The sequence below is a fragment of the Heteronotia binoei genome, chromosome 18, assembly GCF_032191835.1.
Source record: "Heteronotia binoei isolate CCM8104 ecotype False Entrance Well chromosome 18, APGP_CSIRO_Hbin_v1, whole genome shotgun sequence".
Lineage (NCBI taxonomy): Eukaryota > Metazoa > Chordata > Lepidosauria > Squamata > Gekkonidae > Heteronotia > Heteronotia binoei.
In genome coordinates, this window is record NC_083240.1 from 889,688 (window position 1) to 907,081 (window position 17,394).

The window sequence follows — 17,394 nt, forward strand, 5'->3', positions numbered from 1 at the left end:
TGCTTTCTGCTTCTAGGCCTGCGCAGAGCAGCCAGCTGGCTAAGAGGCCCCGAATTCCTCTAGATGACAGCTCCATAAAAAGGAGCCCTTCTGGCTTTGCTTTCTGGGATGAGGGCGGGCCAGGCCATGCACCACATGCTGCGGTTTACCAGCTTAAAGTCTTTGCTCTCCCTTTTGGCTTCATGAGTCAGATTTTTGGGCTGAGAGGGCAGTGTCAGGAGTGGGAAGGGCTGCTTTCTGGAGGAACGGGCCTCTGTCTGTCGAAAGCCCACCTGCCCAATCTCACCCAGGGCACGGAATGACCAGGCCAGACTCAGCCACGGTCTTCTTACTGGGATGGGCGCACATTGGAGATCCGTACCAGTCGGAAGGGTGGTGTGGCGTGAGTCTGGGCGGGCGGGGAGGGGAGGGAAGGGGGCTGCTCAAGGGGTGGGTTGGGGGGATCTGAGGAGCCGGGTTCAAGCTGCGGGATTGTGGATGTTGTCTGGCTGACTGCTGTTTTCTTTCAGATGAAGAATGCCATGAACTTGCCTGGCTTTGGAAGCCCGCCCAGGGCAGGGTGCAAAACACACTAGTAGGATATGTCCCTTCACACTTTCTCTAATGAGTAGCCCTTTCTCAGGGGATAAAGTGGTTAGCATGAAGGAGTGGGGTTGTTATGCTTTTTACTGTTGTGACGGGGAAGGTTTCCTTTCCAAGTAACTGTAACTTTGATGGGAATGGTGAGAATTGGGGGTGTGTTGGGGGCTGGTGGTGGTGGAATGAAACAGAAGCATCGTTAAGCTTTGTTTTTGGAGAGGAGACGTGTTCATGTGCCGGCAGGGAGAGGTGTCAGTGCTGGGCGAATGAAAGTGGCTGGGTGTCCCCTTGATGGGCATGTGCTGCCCTCGGTCTTCTCTGTGCTTGTGCCCCTTCCTTCCGTCAGGAGAGGTGCCATGAGCCAGGGCAGCGCAATGCCAGGTCAGTGCTGGAGCTGTCCTGGAGACAGCCCACCCACCCCCTGTGGCTGGCGGTTCTCCAGAAGGCCAGCTCTTCCAGCGTGAGCAGTGAGGGGGACAGACAGGCCGGTGCAGCCCGGGGCAATGCTGAGGGGGGTGGATGTGTGAAGCAGCCTTGTGCTAGACCAGTGAGGGGCTCAGCAGGGCCAGCAGCAGCTCTGCCACATCTCGTCCTTTGAGCTGGAGATGCCGGGGATCGAACCTGGGACCTCCTGCACGCCAAGCAGAGACTTTCCCGCTGAGCCACGATGCAGGGCTGCCCAAAAAGGCTGTGTGAGGGTAACAAGGAGAGCTCCTAGCGCGAGGGGCAGCCACGGTGGCTGTGTGATCCTGTCCAAGTAGCTAGCAGGAGCCGACCCCTCCACTGAATCTTCTGCCTTGGCTGAGCCAAACGCCACAAGGCCGAGCTGAGGACGGAATGGGGGACCTTGACGGGGCCCATTTCACTGGGTTGTTGGATCCAGCGCCTTTCGCCCTCTTTTAGCCAGAGCCCCGGTCTTCTGGGGCAGGCCGAGGCCTCTGCTCGCACCCCGCCTCTCTAGCCAGCCTTTCCCAGGCGCCCCTTTGAGAGGCTTTCGGAGCGGGGAGGTGCCTGAAGAGCCCGGCTGTGCTTCCTCCGAAGTGACTTCTGTGCAGGCTGCGGACGAGCCTCTCTGACTGCTCTTCTGCTGCTCTCCAGGTCTGTTCCAGTACATCAAGAAACTCTTCCTGACGGAGCAGGCTGGCCGGGCTCAGGCGGTGGACTTCCTGCGCAAGAATGTGGCCAACTCCATCTCCATGGCGAACATGGTCATGGGCCTCTCCTCCATCCTGTGCAGCCTCAACGGGTACGGGGACGCTCAGCACGCGGGGCGGGGACAGAGGCTGACCCGGTTCACCAGTGGGGGGTCTGCCCGGATTCTCGGCAGCTCCTAAGCCTGACATTCTCCCCCACTGGCCATCGGGGCAGAGCTTCCTGGCTGGGCTGCAAGAGCCGGTCTCTGCGGGTGTGGTGGGGGGGGAGGGAGGGCCCGTCTCTGGGGAGGAAGGTGGCTGAGGGGCAGGACAGGCTGCCTCCTGCAAGCAGACGGGGGGAGCTGCTGTGTCCAGGGCCAGACCCCATTCAGCCATATCGTCCATTATTGTCTGAAGTAGCCACAGCAGCAGCTTTCTAGGATCCCAGGCCGAAGGTGGCCTTCCCCATCAGCACAGGCAGGTAGACCTACGGGGGGGGGGCAGAATGGGAGGGGGCCTCTGGCTCTTTCCCGGTGAGCTCCGTGACCTCCTCCCGCCCAGCCATGACCTCCAGATGCAGAGCTGTTTTCAGCAGAGACGCCTCCTGAGAGCCAGTTTGGTGTCATGGTGAAGTGTGCGAACTCGTTATCTGGAAGAACCAGGTTTGATTCCTCACTCCTCCACTTGCACCTGCTGGAATGGTCCTGGGTCAGCCATAGTTCTGGCAGAGGTTGTCCTTGAAAGGGCAGCCCCACCCACCTCACAGGGTGTCTGTTGTGGGGGGAGAAGATATAGGAGATTGTCAGTTGCTCTGAGTCTCTGATTCAGAGAGAAGGGTGGGGTATAAATCTGCAGTCGTCTTCTAGTGGTTAAGTGTGCGGACTCTTCTCTGGAAGAACTGGGTTTGATTCCCCGCTCCTCCACTTGCACCTGCTGGAATGACCTTGGGTCAGCCAGAGCTCTCTTAGGAGTTGTCCTTGAAAGGGCAGCTTCTGTGAGAGCTCTCTCAGCCCCAACCACCTCACAGGGTGTCTTTTGTAGGGGAAGAAGATATAGGAGATTGTGAGTTGCTCTGAGTCTCTGATTCAGAGAGAAGGGTGGGGTATAAATCTGCAGTCTTCTTCCCCTTCTTATCTGGGAGAACCGGGTTTGATTCCCCACTCCTCCACCTGCCGCTGCTGGAAGGGCCTTGAGTTAGCCATAGCTCTGTCAGGAGTTGTCCTTGAAAGGGCAGGTTTTGGGAGAGCTCTCTCAGCCCCACGCACCTCACAGGGTGTCTGTTGTGGGGGGAGAAGATATAGGAGATTGTGAGCTGCTCTGAGTCCTTGATTCAGAGAGAAGGGTGGGGTATAAATCTGCAGTTGTCGTCGTTGTCTTCTGAGCGGGAGGAGGGGGTTCCTTTTGAGACTGGGGGTTTTGCTGCCTGGATCCTCCTCGTCTGTCGAGGCTTTCTGTGTAGGCCCTTCTGCATGGAGGGTGCCCCCAGGCTTTGGTGTCTGAGAGGAAGAGACGTGCGGGCCCTGCCACCCGCTTTGCCCTTGTGGTGTGGGTGTCCCTTAAGGCACGTGCTAGCGAGCATGAGGCGGGGAGGTGGATGCGAGAGCTGGGCAGCAGGCCCAAGTCTTCAACCCGTGCGCAGACCACGTGTCTCCAGGGCAGCCATGGCAACACTCACGCCCTCCCCTCTTTCCCCCGCCAGGCTGCACCATCACGCTTGCTGGTTGGTCCTGACTGGGTTCCTGCTGGACCTTGCAGACGGAGCCGTTGCCAGGCAACTGAATGCCTGCTCAGCCTTGGGTGAGTCGGCCTCTCCCCCTCCCCTCCCCTCCCCTCCCGGGCTGTGCTTCAGTGGCTCAGCCTGTGACCCACTTTGCTGGGCAGGCCTCACCGGAGAATCTCCTTCTTCCCACTGCTGGCAGTGAGGCCAGAGGCTGTGGGCCCAGCGGGAGGGCAGGGTTGGGCTGCCAGCAGAGGTGACGTTGTCTCCTGGGCTTAGGGCTGCCACCCTCCAGGGGGGTGGTCTTCTACAATTACCGCTCATCTCCCGCCTACAGAGATTAGCCCCCCTGGGGGAAATGGCTGCTTTGCAGGTGGGTTCTAAGGCATTATAGGCACTGAGGCCCCTCCCCAAACCCCATTCCAACCAACTCCACTCTCAAGTCTCCAGGAACTTCTCAACCCAGAGTTGGCAACCCTAGCTGGCTCTGATGTCACCTGGTTCCTGTCCTGCTGCTTCCGGGTGAAGGTTGATTCAGAAGCAGGAGGCTTCGTTCAGAGTTGTGGCTACAGAAACACGAAGAACAAACAGGGAACAGCTGGGGAGGGGGGCACAGCACTCATGCCCAGCTGCATGACGGGTGGTCCCACCCATATCACACACCAAAGGCACATGCCTTCTTTGCCCTCCGGCTTTCTGCTGTCCCAGTAGAATCATAGTCGGAAGGGACCTCCAAGGTCATCTAGTCCAACCCCCTGCACGATGCAGGAAATTCACAAATATCTCCTCCCTACACCTCACCCCCCCCCCCCCCCCCGTGACCCCTGCAGGCTCCAAGCCCAGAAGATGGCAAAACCCTCCAGGATCCCTGGCCAAATTGGCCTGGAGAAAAATTGCTGCCTGACCCCAAAGCATTTCTGTGGGCATTAGGGTCACCCACATCTGCCTCCCTCCAGCTGGCTGGCTGGCTCCCCTCCCCTCCCTGTTCCCTCCCAGCAGCCTCCAAGAGGAGGATGCAAAAGTTGAGCCTGCTTTGTGGTCCTGACCCCATACTGGCAGGGAAGAAACGCAGGCGAGGGGCACTTCCCCCTCTGCACCTAAATCAGCAGGGCAGCTGTGGAGGGCTGAACCTGCACTTCCTGTTTGGACAGGAAACCCCTGCCCCTGAGACTCTGAGAGGGGCTCCTGGACTGACCAGGTGGCTGCTTGTGCTTGTGGAGCAGTGTGGCCCAAGCCGGGGACTGTGCTCCTGTCCAGGAGTGACCTGTCCATCTCCCTCTTTCTCTCTGACCCCTGCAGGTGCTAAACTGGACGACTTTGCAGACTTCACCACCTTTGGTCTGGCGACGGCTCTGCTCTTGCAGGCCCACGGGATCCTGGACGGGGTGCTGGCCATTGTGTACGTGCTGGCCGTGTTCACACGTCTCTGCTTCTTCTCCAGTGGTGAGTCCCTGGCTGTGGCCTTCGTATTGCAGGCAAACGAGCGCCGTTTCTGGCAGGAAGGGCACTGTGCCTCTTGGGAGAGGAGAGGCTCCCCGAGAGCAAATGCAAATGGAGGATGGTTGCAGGATCCTTGAAAAGCTGCTGGTCCCACCAAGCTCGTGTTTTGCCTCCCCCAAGAAAGAGTGCAATCTAGGTTTTTAAGAACAATTCTGACAGAGGGCTCAGGCTCAGAGAGGCAGCGCAATCCCTTCGTGTCTGTCAAGGGCGCATTTCTCACCTTGAGACAGCCAGAGGGATCCGAGCACCCCGTCTCTCGCGCTGGGGCTCGTCTGACCCCTGAAGCTGCCACTTGTGGGGTCGGCTTCTCAGTCCTTCCAGTCTCTTAGTGCCTCGTCTCCAGCATCTGACTGAGAGGAGGGTCGTTGTGAGTGAGCCAGAGGTGCCCGGGACAGAACGGGCTTTTAGGACTCTCCCGTTGAAAAGCTTTCTCCGGGAAGACTGCTCTGAGCCCAGGCTGCCAACGGGGCTCTGCTTGCTTTGCGCTCTCCCCTGCTCAAGGGCGCTGGGCTCCATCACGGCTCTGCAGTTTCTGGCCAAGAGCTCCCCGTCTCCACAGAACTGGAGGGGCTGTGGCTTAGTGGCAGGAGGGGATGGGAAAGACCCTGGGAGCCCCTGCCGGTTTGATGCACTGAGTGCCGGGTTCCGTAGAAGGGAGCTTCATCTCTGCTCATGCACCTGCTGACGTCATGCCTTTCCTGGGGGAGTCAGCGTGGCTGGCATGGTGTGGAGGAGCTTCCGTGTGATCCAGCGCCCTCGCTCCCCCCTCCTCCAGGGATCCCCTTCATGTACCGCGGCCTGCCTTGTCCTTACGGCTCCTCAGTGCTGGCGTCCACCTACCTCCTGACCGGGGGCAACCTCGTGGTGCTGCGCATCGTTGCCATGGTGATGATCCTCTTCATGGTGGACCAGGGCTTCTACCCACACGACAAGGTGTTGGAGTCCCAGTCGTGGAAGAAGGCGGTGTACACGGGGGGTGAGTGCCAAGCAGATCTCTTGAGCTGGAACGGTCTTTGTTTCCAGGCTGGTCCACATTGGCAGCCATGGGAGGGGGGGGGGAGTTTCTGTCCCCGTTTACAGAATGGTTCCTTCCTGGGCAGTGAAAGTCACTAGGCAAAACATGCTGGATGGTGGCCTGGGAGGGACAGATGGCACCTGAGTGGTTCCCCTCTCTCCCTGGGGTCAGAGGCTGAGCTTAGCCAGGAGAGGCTTCTGCTCTGGGCCGCTAAGGCCGGGCCCCAAATGGCCCTTTAATTGAGGCAGAGACCAGCAGCCCCAGCGTCAAGAGCTGAGAATTGGATTGGGACCAACGGGATGGCTCCTAAATTGGAGAAATGGGCTCTCCTCCCCAGTCAGGGTTGGGGGTGACGCCCCAATGCCAGACTCCAGCTCTGCCCGCAGGGTCCTCTCGCCCTCAGCTCCAGATCCAAAGATTCCAGGGTGGTTTGGAGGAGGGGGGCCCTCAGTAGGGAAGAGCCCATCTCTAGCAAACACCGCCCCTTCTGCTTCCCCCAACATCATCATCTGTTCTGAGGACAGCTCTTGGCTTCCCTCTGCCGCACAAAGGGTGAATTACGCAGGGGTGGAACAAACGTGCACAGTAGAAGGTTGGCCTGGGTGCTGGAGAGAACTGGATGAGACGGGAGCACTCCTGCTCCTGCTGCCTCAGGGGACAAACAGGGCAGGCGCTTCAGTGCGCCCCAAATCCCAGCACAGGGCTTTCGGAATTCCCGTTTCTTCTGCTAGCAGTTTGAGATTGCACCATGCAGTGACTTCCTCCACGCCCAACTCATACTGTGGGCTGGTAGCCTGGGAAACTTTCGGTAAAAAGAGGGCAGCATGCAATCTGAAGGGACGTCAGCGTTCTATCAGTCGTCATCTGAATGCTGTCTCTCTGTGGCTTTGCAGGGGTCGTGGTGGTTTTCTTCTCTGCCTTCCCAACAGCCTCGCTCTACTATCTCCTGTGGTCCGTTTCATACATCTTCTTCCCCACTGCCTTGTGGAGCTACAAAGCGTGAAAGCAGCCACAGCATCGCGCAGCTGACATCGTCTTCGCGCACAGCTACAGCGCCGTGTCCGAGGCAGCCCTGTGGTTCAGGCCGAGCGATCCAGTGTTAACATCCATGAGTTGCCTAAAACCTTACTAAAGCTTTCACCGTCCTGACTTGAACGAAATGGCTTTGGGGTCTCTCCATCACATCCTCTAGCGCTGGGTCCTCCAAGCAGGGGGCGCTCTGGGCAGGTGAACGAGTGGCGCCCCCTCCAAGCCTCCTCCTCTTCGGTGTAGAGAGATGAATGTACAGATTCTTGATAAACAAAAGAACACTCTGTAGAGATTTAAGAGAACGTCATTTTTAGATTTTTTTCCCCAGTCCTCGGTGTAACCTGTTGATGGTATTTAGGGGCTTCTCTGTGCTCTGCAACGCCTCCCAGAAGTCCTCTTCTCTCCAGGGTGAGGCCCAGAAAAGGAGGCCCCGCCCTCTCTGCCCACATCTAGCCTCCTTTGCCTGGGAAGCCTGGGTGTGTGTGTTTGTGTGGTTAAAGTGAGTGAACAGGCTGGTTGGGTTTGTTTAGATTTGCAACATGACTCTGAGCACCTCTTAATTAAAGAGTGAATTCTTATTTCTCTGGGACCAAACTGGACTAGTGAAGGAGGAATCGCTGCTCCCCTCATCCCCACACCCTGTAGCTTTTTCAGCCTTCCTTGTCCTCTCCAGGGTGGTCTGAACTAAGGCCCTGTTTGAACTCAGACCGCCCCCCTCCCCGATATCGAACAAGTTAACCTATGAAGGGTTTAACTTCCATGCCTCTTAAAAGGGCCCAGACCAACAATGTCATTTCACTTGGAGGGCCACTAGCCAAGAACTTTCCTTCTGGCTCACTTCCGGATGTGGCAGAGATGCTGGAGGGCAAGTTGAGTTGTCCGGACACGCCCTCTGGGAAGTAGACTTGAGGTGAGATTGGAGATTTCTTTGTTGTTTGGTATCAAGACCCTGACCCAGTTTTTCTGCCACCTCTGAAGAGCTAAACATCAACCAGCCCTGCAGAAACAAGTCACAAGGACTGTGACAAAATGGGTCACCTGGACGGGAAGGCCCTGCAGGTCTGGGATGGGGCCCACCTGCACCTTTGCCCACCAGGCAGGTTCTTTGCATTCAGTTCCAGGCCTGTATGAAATTTACCTCTTTAAATAATGACTCTGTGAAGGTGGGGAATTCTACCAGCCCCACACAGCATAGTATTTCCCTCACCCCTTTAGAGAGACAAATGGCCACCCAAGTGGTTTCTCCTTATCAAGAGCACCAGTCCCTGCACAGAAATACCTGGAGTGCCTCTGAGGTTGCATCGCCCCCCCCTCCCGAGTTCCAAAGTGGAACAGTGGGTGGTGCCCAAGAATCATCTCTTTTTACCTCCCTAAAAACTTGCTAGGCAAAACCCCGAGCCAGTTCCTTGCATGGAGCCAGGAAGTACGTTTGCTGCTGTCAAGAGAGAACAAAAAATAGGTCCCTGTGTTGGGAAGCAACTCTGCTATTTATTTTTTACTGATCAATGTAGTAAGATGTTCCTAGGAAACATAACTTTCTTCCTACAGTTGTTTTGATGAGGGTGAGGAAAGGTCTGGGCGATTATTAGTGTGTGTGTCGTTGGAAAACTGTACTTGAAACTAATGATCTTGTGTTTTCGGAAATAAAATGTGAAAAACATGATGCCTCTCTGTTTCTTGCAAGTTGGCTTCACCAAGAACCCGAATGGCCTTTGGCAGGGAGGGGGGGAGGGCAGGGTGCCCTAGGGGCTGGTGCTAGGGAAGTGTGGGAGCAGCCCTGGGAGGGGAGGGGCCCCGCTTTGCTGCATGGAGTGACACAGCAGCTCATTCCAACACAGGATGAGTCCTCAAACCCACTTCTAACACCAACAAATGCAGAAAACAGCTTTATTTCTTTGAAAGTTTTCTTCTCAAACCACAGTAATAAATAGAGTTAAAAACCAATGTCGCAAAAGGAGGCGAGACCAAGGACCTACGAGAAAAGCAAAGAGTTGGGGGCTGGCTGGGGAAGCACCTCCAGCTCACTGCCTCTCCGTGGTCCAGTTCCATCAGATGGCAGAATGTGGCCCACAGAGCGTGGGGCTCTGTCCTCCCAGGATGGGCGTGCAGGTGGAATGGCTGCAGGGTGCTCCTCATGCCCTCACTCGCCAGTCGCCTGCATCTGTTTGCAGAAGGCCTCAAACTGCTGCTGCTCCAGCTCCGTCATCACTCTGTTGAGGGCGTAGATCTGGGGACCAAGCAAAGGAGTCACAAATTACATGCCGGGGAGGGGGGACTACCAGGAAAGGGGGCTCTGGCAGAGGCAGGACGCAGTTCCCAGTCCCTACAATTCTTCCTGGGAGTCAATGACAACACATCTCCCCCCTCCAGGGGGCCTCTGGCTGGCCACTGTGAAAACAGAAAAGCTCCTCCTTGCTCTTCTGATGTCCCTGCGCTCCGTGGCCCTCCCTTCTCAAAACTAGGAGGGGGGAGGGCCTGATGGGAAACTGCTGAGCCACACAGTGGAATATCAACACAGAAGGGAAATCTCACACCACTGTGCTGTTGATGGAAAAGCGGACATTACACAGATCGGGGAAGTGTCCACTTTGCACTTATCGCCTAGCTGGCTGCCAGAGACCTACCTGCTCCAGGGATGCAGAAGGGGGGGGGGCACTTCCATGAAGGGAAGGAGATGGTCCTTTTGGCCTCTGTGCAAAACTTCACGCCCTTTTTACTTTAAGGTGCTGTTTACTGCTGAAGCATCCTCTTGCTGAGAACTTCCGAAGAGCCCTGGTGGGGTCAGGCCCGCAGCCTGTTTCATTCAGGGGCCACTGGGGGCGGCATCACCCGCTCCTGCGCGGCGTTCTCATCCCACAAGCGGCCTCCAGCCTCTCTCTCCAGGGGAACCTTCCAGGCCAACCGAGTTCGGTTCCGGCTGCCGGGGAGAAGCACCAAGTGTGCAGGCAACAAAGTGCAATTCTGGGAATAAGCTTTTGTGCGCAGGGAAGCTGCTTCGCGCGTGCAAAGTCACACTTCGTGCGTGCAAAATGCACACTTCGTGCGTGCAAATTCAAACTCGGTGGCTCTAGAAGGCGCACCTGGGCTGGTCCCGGAGGCTTCACCGAACTCTCGCGAGAGGCCGCGCCGCGGAGTCCCTCCCTCCCCCCGTAGCTCCGCCCCCGCCGACCTCAAGGAGCAGCAGGAGGGCGTGGCCTGCTCCCTAATTAGCATGCCCCGCCCACCTCGGCGCGCTGCCGCTGCTTGAGCTCCTGCTGGGCCGCGCGCTGCTTGGCCTTCTCGCCGCGGCTGCCGGGCTGCTCCTTGGCCTTGGGAGGCGGCGGCGGCGCCTTCTCGCGGCGGGCCCCGCCGGGCTCCATCCTCCGGTCGCCTCCCTGCCGCCGAGCACCAAGATGGCGGCGGTTCGGAGTGCGCATGCGCGGGGCCGCTCTAGCCGCGCCTCCGTGGGCCCCGCGAAGCCAAAGAGGGAAGGCGCGCGACTTCCGGCTCTCAAGGGCCTGGCTGTAGTGGAGGGGCGCGGCTGTCCCCGCCATTGGGGCTCTTTGCAAGGCTCGCGCCCTGCAGTGCTGGCTCCCAACGAGCAGTTGCTGCAGCATTTGGCGCGCCCCGTTTCGCAGTGAGGCTGCTTTGTTTGTTCCAGGATCTCTGCTTTCCCCTCCGGCCCCGGCCGATGCAGCCCCTCTTCTCTGGATCTCCCATCCTGCGCGATCCGCCTGGGCCTCGGTGGGAAAGGCGGGCGGCAAATGACACACCCCCTCTCAGTGCCCCCCTCCCGGCCAGCAGCGTCCAGCGGCCCCAACAAGCATCCCAAAGGGTGATTAACACGTGGAATTCACTGCCACAAGTGGGGATTGGATAAGCATGGGGAGCAGAGGTCCATCAGTGGCTCTTAGCCACAGGTCTGGGGCAGTGATGCTCTGTTCTCTGGGCGCTTGGCGGGCACAGTGGGAGGGCTTCTAGCCCCACTGGTGGAATTCCTGATGGCATCTGGAGGCTTTTGGCCACTGTGTGGGACTGGAGGGGCCACTGGCCTGATCCAGCAGGGCTTCTCTTCTGTTCTTATCCCCCCAGCAGCAGCTGCAGCCGTCTGCTCCGTGGGGCTAGGCAGCCGAGTTCCACCCCCGGGGGCGGCTGGGCAAGGGCCTCCCTCCTGTCTTGTAGCCCCTTTGCATCCCCGGGGCGCGCTTTCCCGCCCCCAGGCAGAAGGCCGAGCGGGGCAAGAGCCCGGCCGCTCCTCAGGCGCCTCCCTCCCCTCGGCGAGCCTCTTTGTCTTGCTGCTGCGGGGAGGAGGAGGCGGCGGCGGCGGAGAGGGGAGCGCAGTGGCGCCTCCTCCTCCTCGCAGGCGCCGCTTCTCCCCGCCCCGCCTGACTTCCTGGCCCGGGCTGAGCAGCCGGCGGAGGAGCCGCTGCGGCCCTTCCTTTGTGCGCCGGGCGCGGGCAGGCAGGCAGGCCGTGGAGGCGATGCGGGGCGGGGGCGGCGGGGGGGCGTGAGGGAGGGCGGGAGGTGGGGGGGGGCGATGGCGTCGTCGTGCAGCCTGAAGGACGAGCTGCTGTGCTCCATCTGCCTGAGCATCTACCAGGACCCGGTGAGCTTCGGCTGCGAGCACTACTTCTGCCGCCGCTGCATCACGGAGCACTGGAGCCGCCAGGAGGCGCCGGCGCGGGACTGCCCCGAGTGCCGGCGCACCTTCGCCGAGCCCGCGCTGGCGCCCAGCCTCAAGCTGGCCAACATCGTCGAGCGCTACGCCGCCTTCCCCCTCGACGCCATCCTGAGCGCGCAGCGCGGCGCCTTCCCGGCCTGCGCCAAGGAGCACGCCAAGGTCAAGCTCTTCTGCCTCTCCGAGCGCGCCGTCGTCTGCTTCTTCTGCGACGAGCCCGCCCTGCACGAGCAGCACCAGGTCACCAGCCTCGACGACGCCTTCGACGAGCTCCAGGTGCGGCTGCGGCACCCGGGGCGGGGGCGGCGGGGAGGCGAGGGGACGGGGAGCCCCGGCTGACGGCCTCTCTGTGGCGCCTCTTGCAGCGGGAGCTCAAGGAGCAGCTGCAGACGCTGCAGGACAGCGAGCGCGGCCACACCGAGGCCTTGGCCCTCCTCAAGCGCCAGCTGGCCGAGACCAAGGTAAGAAGGCCGGCCCAGGAGGAGGCGGCGGCTTCCAGGGCTGCTGCGCCCCAGCCAGGCGAACACTGGCGGCTTTGTCTGCCCTGCCAAGCGGGCCGGGGGGGGGGGGGGGCTGGCTGAATCCAGGCTGTGTCGGGGAGGAGAAAGAAAGACAGACTCCTCCTGCCAGGAGGACAAAGCCCGAGTGTGCTGCCTGCCGCCTTCCCTGGCTGGGGCTCCCAGCTCCCTTCAGCAGGTGAGGAGGACCAGGGGAACAAGATCCGCCTGTCTCCCGGGCTGCAGTGCACCAGGCCACAGGGCTCTTGCTCTGACCCAGGCAGGCAGGCACTTCGTGGCAGTTTGCAGGGCCTCCAGGCCTCAGTGCCGCTGGCCAGCTGCACCATCTCCGGGATTCCTGACCGCTGTTTTCCCCTCTCTCCTTTGCAATCCTTCGAAAGGAGGGTGTGTGCAAATCTCCATTTATTATCCAAGATCAGCCAACGTAAGTGTGCAAGCCAGACACAAGTCAAACATATCAAGGCGGTGAAACTTCTGGCTTAAGTTCTTATGTTCGTGATACGAGGCAGTTAAGAAGAGAGGGGAATGTTATTCCCTAGAATGCCTTGGTGTCGACCAGGGTTCCCTCTAAGCTGAGGAAGCATGAACTGGTTTTTTAGCCTCCAGCTCACACGTTTTTGTCTTAGCAGAGGAAAAATGGCCGCAGAGCAAACTAATTGATGCAGGAGCTCACAATTTCCATGCCAGTAACTCACAAAGTAGAATTTTTGCTCGCAAGACTCTGCAGCTTAGAGGGACTGTTGGTGGGGACACCCCCACGCTGCAGCTGCAAGCCTAATGGCAAGAGCAGGACTTGGCCAAAGGGCGTAAATGTGAGTATGGGGCAGAGGCCAGGGTGGCCCTTGGGCTGCCAGGGCCCTGCTCTCAGAGCTCAGGAAGTGGCCTCCAGTTGTGAGTGATGCAAGCCCACCTTTTGTCTCCCCTGAACCTTCTTGGGGCTGGCTGCTGGGGTGGGGCGCTGGGAAGGTGGCCACCCCAGAGGGGGCCCCGCTGTGACCGCCCTGTGCTTTGCAATCTGCCCAGTCCTCTGCCAAGAGCTTGCGCACCACCATTGGGGAGGCCTTTGAGCGGCTGCACCGGCTGCTGCGGGAGCGGCAGAAGGCCATGCTAGAGGAGCTGGAGGCCGACACCGCCCGGACCCTGACCGACATCGAGCAGAAGATCCAGCGCTACAGCCAGCAGCTGCGCAAGGTGCAGGAGGGCAGCCAGATCCTCCAGGAGAGGCTGGCTGAGGCCGACAAGCACGCCTTCCTGGCAGGCATCGGCTCCCTTTCCGAGAGGTATGTGGGGGGTGAAAATCAAGAGGGAAGTGTTTGAGCTTGCGCTGCTCCTGGATGAGGGTCTTGGGCAGTTCGAATCAAGGCTGTGGTATCTGAGCCTTGTTGGCTGGCAGTGAGGGCCCCCTCCCCCCCAGCCACGAGTGAAATGCAGGGCCTTGTTGGTGACTGCCTCCCTTGCTCTTTTCTGCAGGCTGAAGGGCAAGATCCATGAAACGAACCTCACATACGAAGACTTCCCCACCTCCAAGTACATGGGGCCGCTGCAGTACACCATCTGGAAGTCTCTCTTCCAGGACATCCACCCAGGTGAGGGGAAGGGAAAGCGCTTTTGGGGCTTCTTGTGTCTGCGTTGGGGGAGCAGAGGCCCTTGGTTCCCCTCCCACCGAGAAGTTTATATGCACAGGGACAGTTTTTTGCACCACTGAGCTGAGATACCTTTCTGGGAGCCAGCAAACACCACTGGTTCCGGGAGAAACAAATTTTGGGGGAAACTGAAATACATGCAGAGCCAGTTTGGTGTAGTGGTTAAGTGTCTGGGAGAACTCTTACCTGGGAGAACCGGGTTTGATTCCCCACTCCTCCACTTGCAGCTGCTGGAATGGCCTTGGGTCAGCCATAGCTCTCTTATCTGAGAGAACCAGGCTTGATTCCCCACTCCTCCACTTGCAGCTGCTGGAATGACCTTGGGTCAGCCATAGCTCTCATAGGAGTTGTCCTTGAAAGGCCAGCTGCTGTGAGAGCCCTCTCAGACCCACCCACCTCACAGGGTGTCTGTTGTGGGGGAGGAAGATATAGGAGAGAGACTCTGATTCAGAGAGAAGGGTGGGGTATAAATCTGCAGCCTTCTTTTCCTATCAAATCTAAGCAACGTTTACTGGTTTTACTTGAAGAGGAGCTGGAAAGTGCTGCCCTCTCAGCTCGCAATGCAACGCGGGTCTTTAATTTTTGCCAGATGAGAAGCAGGAAAAATAAAAACTGGAGACAGAAAACAAATTCTGTAGTCAACAACATATTCTGAAAGAGAAACTGGGAGCGCTGGCAAGCTGAAATATTAACCTATACTTTGTAACACTGAGAATACTTAGTTTTTAATAATGTATAGTAGTATCATAGCATATGTATAGCATTATTTAATAATGTATAGCATCATAGCATATTAATGGTTGTCAATGTTATTTACTCTTAAGCGAAGGAATTGCTGAAAATATTAAGTGTTTTACGTTGTGCAAAGTTTCTCTTTCGGTCTCCAGATTTCCCATTTTTTGCATTCCAAGAACTGAGAAAGCCCTCATACGGCTTCATGCTGTTCCTTTAGAATGGTAATCCAACGACACCCTAGAATGAGCACCTTTCGAATGAGCAAAATGCTCTAGAAGATGAGGTTTTTCTCCAAAAGACAATATTTCATAGGAGGATTTTTTTTAGTATGTCTCCCCCCTGATTTTCCTGGCTTTTCCTGAAGACTTCCTCTCTTGAGCTGCCATTTCTTTCCCTTGTTTAAGCTGCGGGCAGGGAGATCTGTCTCGTCCTGCCTCTCTGGGCAGACTGGGTGGATACTCCGGCTTGTGTGTCTTTGCTCAGGGTCTGCTCACTTCCTGGGGTTGCAGACTGAGGCCCCTCCTGTGATTCCTGGAGGCCTCCGAGCTGGATGGGTGGTGGGGATGCAAGGGAGGTGTAAAGAATCCTTCCAGCAGGTTAAACCTCCCCTCCCCTCCCTCTCTGCTTCCTTGGCCGCAGTGCCCGCCGCCCTCACCCTGGACCCTGCCACGGCTCACCACCGCCTCATCCTGTCCGACGACTGCACCATCGTGGCCTACGGCAACCTGCACCCTCAGCCCCTGCAGGACTCTCCCAAGCGCTTTGACGTGGAGGTGTCCGTGCTGGGCTCGGAGGCCTTCGGCAGCGGCGTCCATTACTGGGAGGTGGTGGTCTCGGAGAAGACCCAGTGGATGATCGGCCTGGCGCACGAGGCGGTCACCCGCAGGGGCAGCATCCAGATCCAGCCCAGCCGCGGCTTCTACTGCATCGTGATGCACGACGGCAACCAGTACAGCGCCTGCACGGATCCCTGGACGCGGCTGAACGTGAAGAGCAAGCTGGAGAAGGTGGGCGTCTTCCTGGACTTTGAGAAGGGGCTGCTGATCTTCTACAACGCGGACGACATGTCGTGGCTCTACACCTTTCGCGAGAGGTTTCCCGGCAAGCTTTGCTCCTACTTCAGCCCCGGGCAGAGCCACGCCAACGGCAAAAACGTGCAGCCGCTTCGAATCAACACTGTCCGGATCTGAGGGCCCCTGTTCCCCCCGGAAGGGGAGGGGCGGTGCTTGTGTGGGCCAGGTGGCCTGGCTCGACTGCCTGGAGCAGCTGGGGGGGAGGAGGGCTGGAGGCAGAGGGCTCCTTGTGAGTCAGCCCTTGAGGCAGGGAGAGCTTGATGGGGTGCTAGGGAACAGCCAGGAGGGGGGCGCAGGGGGCTGATGGGGCCAGTGGGGAGGGGCTTCTCCAGGGGACAAAGAGCAGCTTTGCGCAGCTTTCCATGGCTGCTGGGGCTGCACATCTGCATGCAGTGATGGCCCACTCTCCGCTCTGTTGGCACACCTGGGAAATGGGCCCATCGTCCTTCTTTCTCGCTGTTACAGAGACAGTGTGCAAAGTGAATGCTCGCCTTCTTTCATTTGGGTACACTGGTCGACTCTCAATTTAAAAGGGTCTTTTTAAATAAGAAAGTACGTCTTGTGGGTGGGGTGAGAGGAAACCATGAAATAAACTGGCAGTTGGGATACCAAGCTCAGCTCTTTGTCCTTCTGCTTTATTGCGTTCTTCAAAATGGGATACTCTGGTCTCTATCCCAGCTGGTGAGCAGAAGGGTCTGGGAGGCCGGCAGGCAAACTTCTGACCTTCATTCAGGGCTTCTTTCCCCCTCCCACATCCTGCACAGCAATTTGGACTGTAGCCCCCAGCAGCCGGGGTAGACCCCTCCGTGTAAATGTTCTTCTTAGACCATGAAAGTGAAATTTGAGCCTCCGCTTAGGGGTGAAACTGGCTGGTTGACCTTTTCCTGTGGACAGAACATCCATTGTTGAAAGAGCTGCACAAGAAGTGAGAATACAGCCATCTGGCACTTTCTTCTCTTCTTCACACTTGCAAAACTTCAGTCCTTAAAGGAAGGCTGAGGGGGGGAGGCATGGGGAACAAACGTGACTCCCATTCGCCCAGTTGCCGTTTCTCTCTGCCTGCCCTTCTCCCCTCCCGTCCTCCCTCCCATTTTTGCTCACAACAACTCTGTGAAGTTGATGAGGCTGAAAGGGAGTGACCGGCTTGGCACCCAGGCGCTGGAGGGCTTTTGGTTGTTGGGAACAGCAGCAGAACCAGGCTGAGGGGCTGCTGGGAGTTGCTGAGGGAGCGTGGGAGGCAGGTTCAAGTGTCCAGAACCGGAACAGTGCTGTGTGCCTTCAGTAGATGGCAGGGTGGGTTTTCAAACTCGTCTTGATTGGGAGCTTGAGGGCGAGAAGCCTGCTGGTTTTTAAGCAGAAGAAAGTGGCTTCTGGTGGGAGCGGAGCTGAGCCTCCCAGGCAGCTCCACACTTTGCCTTCCTTTCATCCACTGGAGCTCAGAATGGAGCTGATTTATAAAGGCAGCACAGGCCACCCCCTGGCTGTGGAAAGAGAGAGAGCCCCCCGGCCCATTTTGTGCTGCACACCCAGCTGCTCAGGCTTGGGGGTCGCCCTCGTAACCGTGGCAGGTGTGGTTTCCGCCTTGCCAAGGCTTCCGCGGCTGCCCTGGTGGCAGTGCCAGCGTCCCCAATCCTCTGCTCTGCTGCAAGAGGAGGTGAAGGGAGAAAGGATGCAAAAGGGTCAGGTTTTAGATTGATGTCACAGCACGGGGGCTTGCCGGAACAAATGCCTCTCTGGCAGTCTTGGGCTGCAGTGGCTTGTTTAGAAGGCAGGGTTGTGTTTCTTTGGAAAATCA

At 58.2% G+C, this 17,394-nt stretch overlaps 3 protein-coding genes across 3 annotated transcripts; 2 read left to right on the forward strand and 1 right to left on the reverse strand.

Moving 5' to 3' along the window:
- Window positions 1-471: 471 nt before the first annotated feature.
- TMEM269 (transmembrane protein 269) lies at window positions 472-7,162 on the forward strand. The gene is made up of 6 exons (XM_060258994.1): window positions 472-574; window positions 1,678-1,825; window positions 3,412-3,509; window positions 4,729-4,872; window positions 5,705-5,905; window positions 6,838-7,162. Exons 2-6 carry the CDS (start codon window positions 1,776-1,778, stop codon window positions 6,945-6,947), a joined length of 603 nt encoding a protein of 200 aa, XP_060114977.1. The 5' UTR covers window positions 472-574; window positions 1,678-1,775; the 3' UTR covers window positions 6,948-7,162.
- Window positions 7,163-8,846: 1,684 nt separating this feature from the next.
- SVBP (small vasohibin binding protein) lies at window positions 8,847-10,369 on the reverse strand. Its single transcript, XM_060259306.1, has 2 exons — window positions 10,198-10,369; window positions 8,847-9,200 (listed from the first exon to the last, which is right to left on the reverse strand). Exons 1-2 carry the CDS (start codon window positions 10,330-10,332, stop codon window positions 9,114-9,116), a joined length of 222 nt encoding a protein of 73 aa, XP_060115289.1. The 5' UTR covers window positions 10,333-10,369; the 3' UTR covers window positions 8,847-9,113.
- A 1,104-nt stretch (window positions 10,370-11,473) lies between these two features.
- On the forward strand, window positions 11,474-16,211 carry TRIM62 (tripartite motif containing 62). The gene is made up of 5 exons (XM_060259277.1): window positions 11,474-11,906; window positions 11,996-12,091; window positions 13,172-13,428; window positions 13,619-13,734; window positions 15,166-16,211. The coding sequence occupies exons 1-5, from the start codon at window positions 11,490-11,492 to the stop codon at window positions 15,714-15,716; spliced, it is 1,437 nt and encodes a 478-aa protein (XP_060115260.1). The 5' UTR covers window positions 11,474-11,489; the 3' UTR covers window positions 15,717-16,211.
- Window positions 16,212-17,394: the final 1,183 nt, after the last annotated feature.

Coding starts and splice junctions, on each gene's coding strand:
- TMEM269 (XM_060258994.1), top strand. CDS start 1,776: ATGGCGAACATGGTCATGGGCCTCTCCTCCATCCTGTGCAGCCTCAAC. Junction 1,826..3,411: donor ATCCTGTGCAGCCTCAACGG/GTACGGGGACGC, acceptor TTCCCCCGCCAG/GCTGCACCATCACGCTTGCT. Junction 3,510..4,728: donor GAATGCCTGCTCAGCCTTGG/GTGAGTCGGCCT, acceptor TGACCCCTGCAG/GTGCTAAACTGGACGACTTT.
- SVBP (XM_060259306.1), bottom strand. CDS start 10,332: ATGGAGCCCGGCGGGGCCCGCCGCGAGAAGGCGCCGCCGCCGCCTCCC. Junction 9,201..10,197: donor AGCAGCGGCAGCGCGCCGAG/GTGGGCGGGGCA, acceptor CTTGGTCCCCAG/ATCTACGCCCTCAACAGAGT.
- TRIM62 (XM_060259277.1), top strand. CDS start 11,490: ATGGCGTCGTCGTGCAGCCTGAAGGACGAGCTGCTGTGCTCCATCTGC. Junction 13,429..13,618: donor ATCGGCTCCCTTTCCGAGAG/GTATGTGGGGGG, acceptor TCTTTTCTGCAG/GCTGAAGGGCAAGATCCATG. Junction 13,735..15,165: donor CTTCCAGGACATCCACCCAG/GTGAGGGGAAGG, acceptor CCTTGGCCGCAG/TGCCCGCCGCCCTCACCCTG.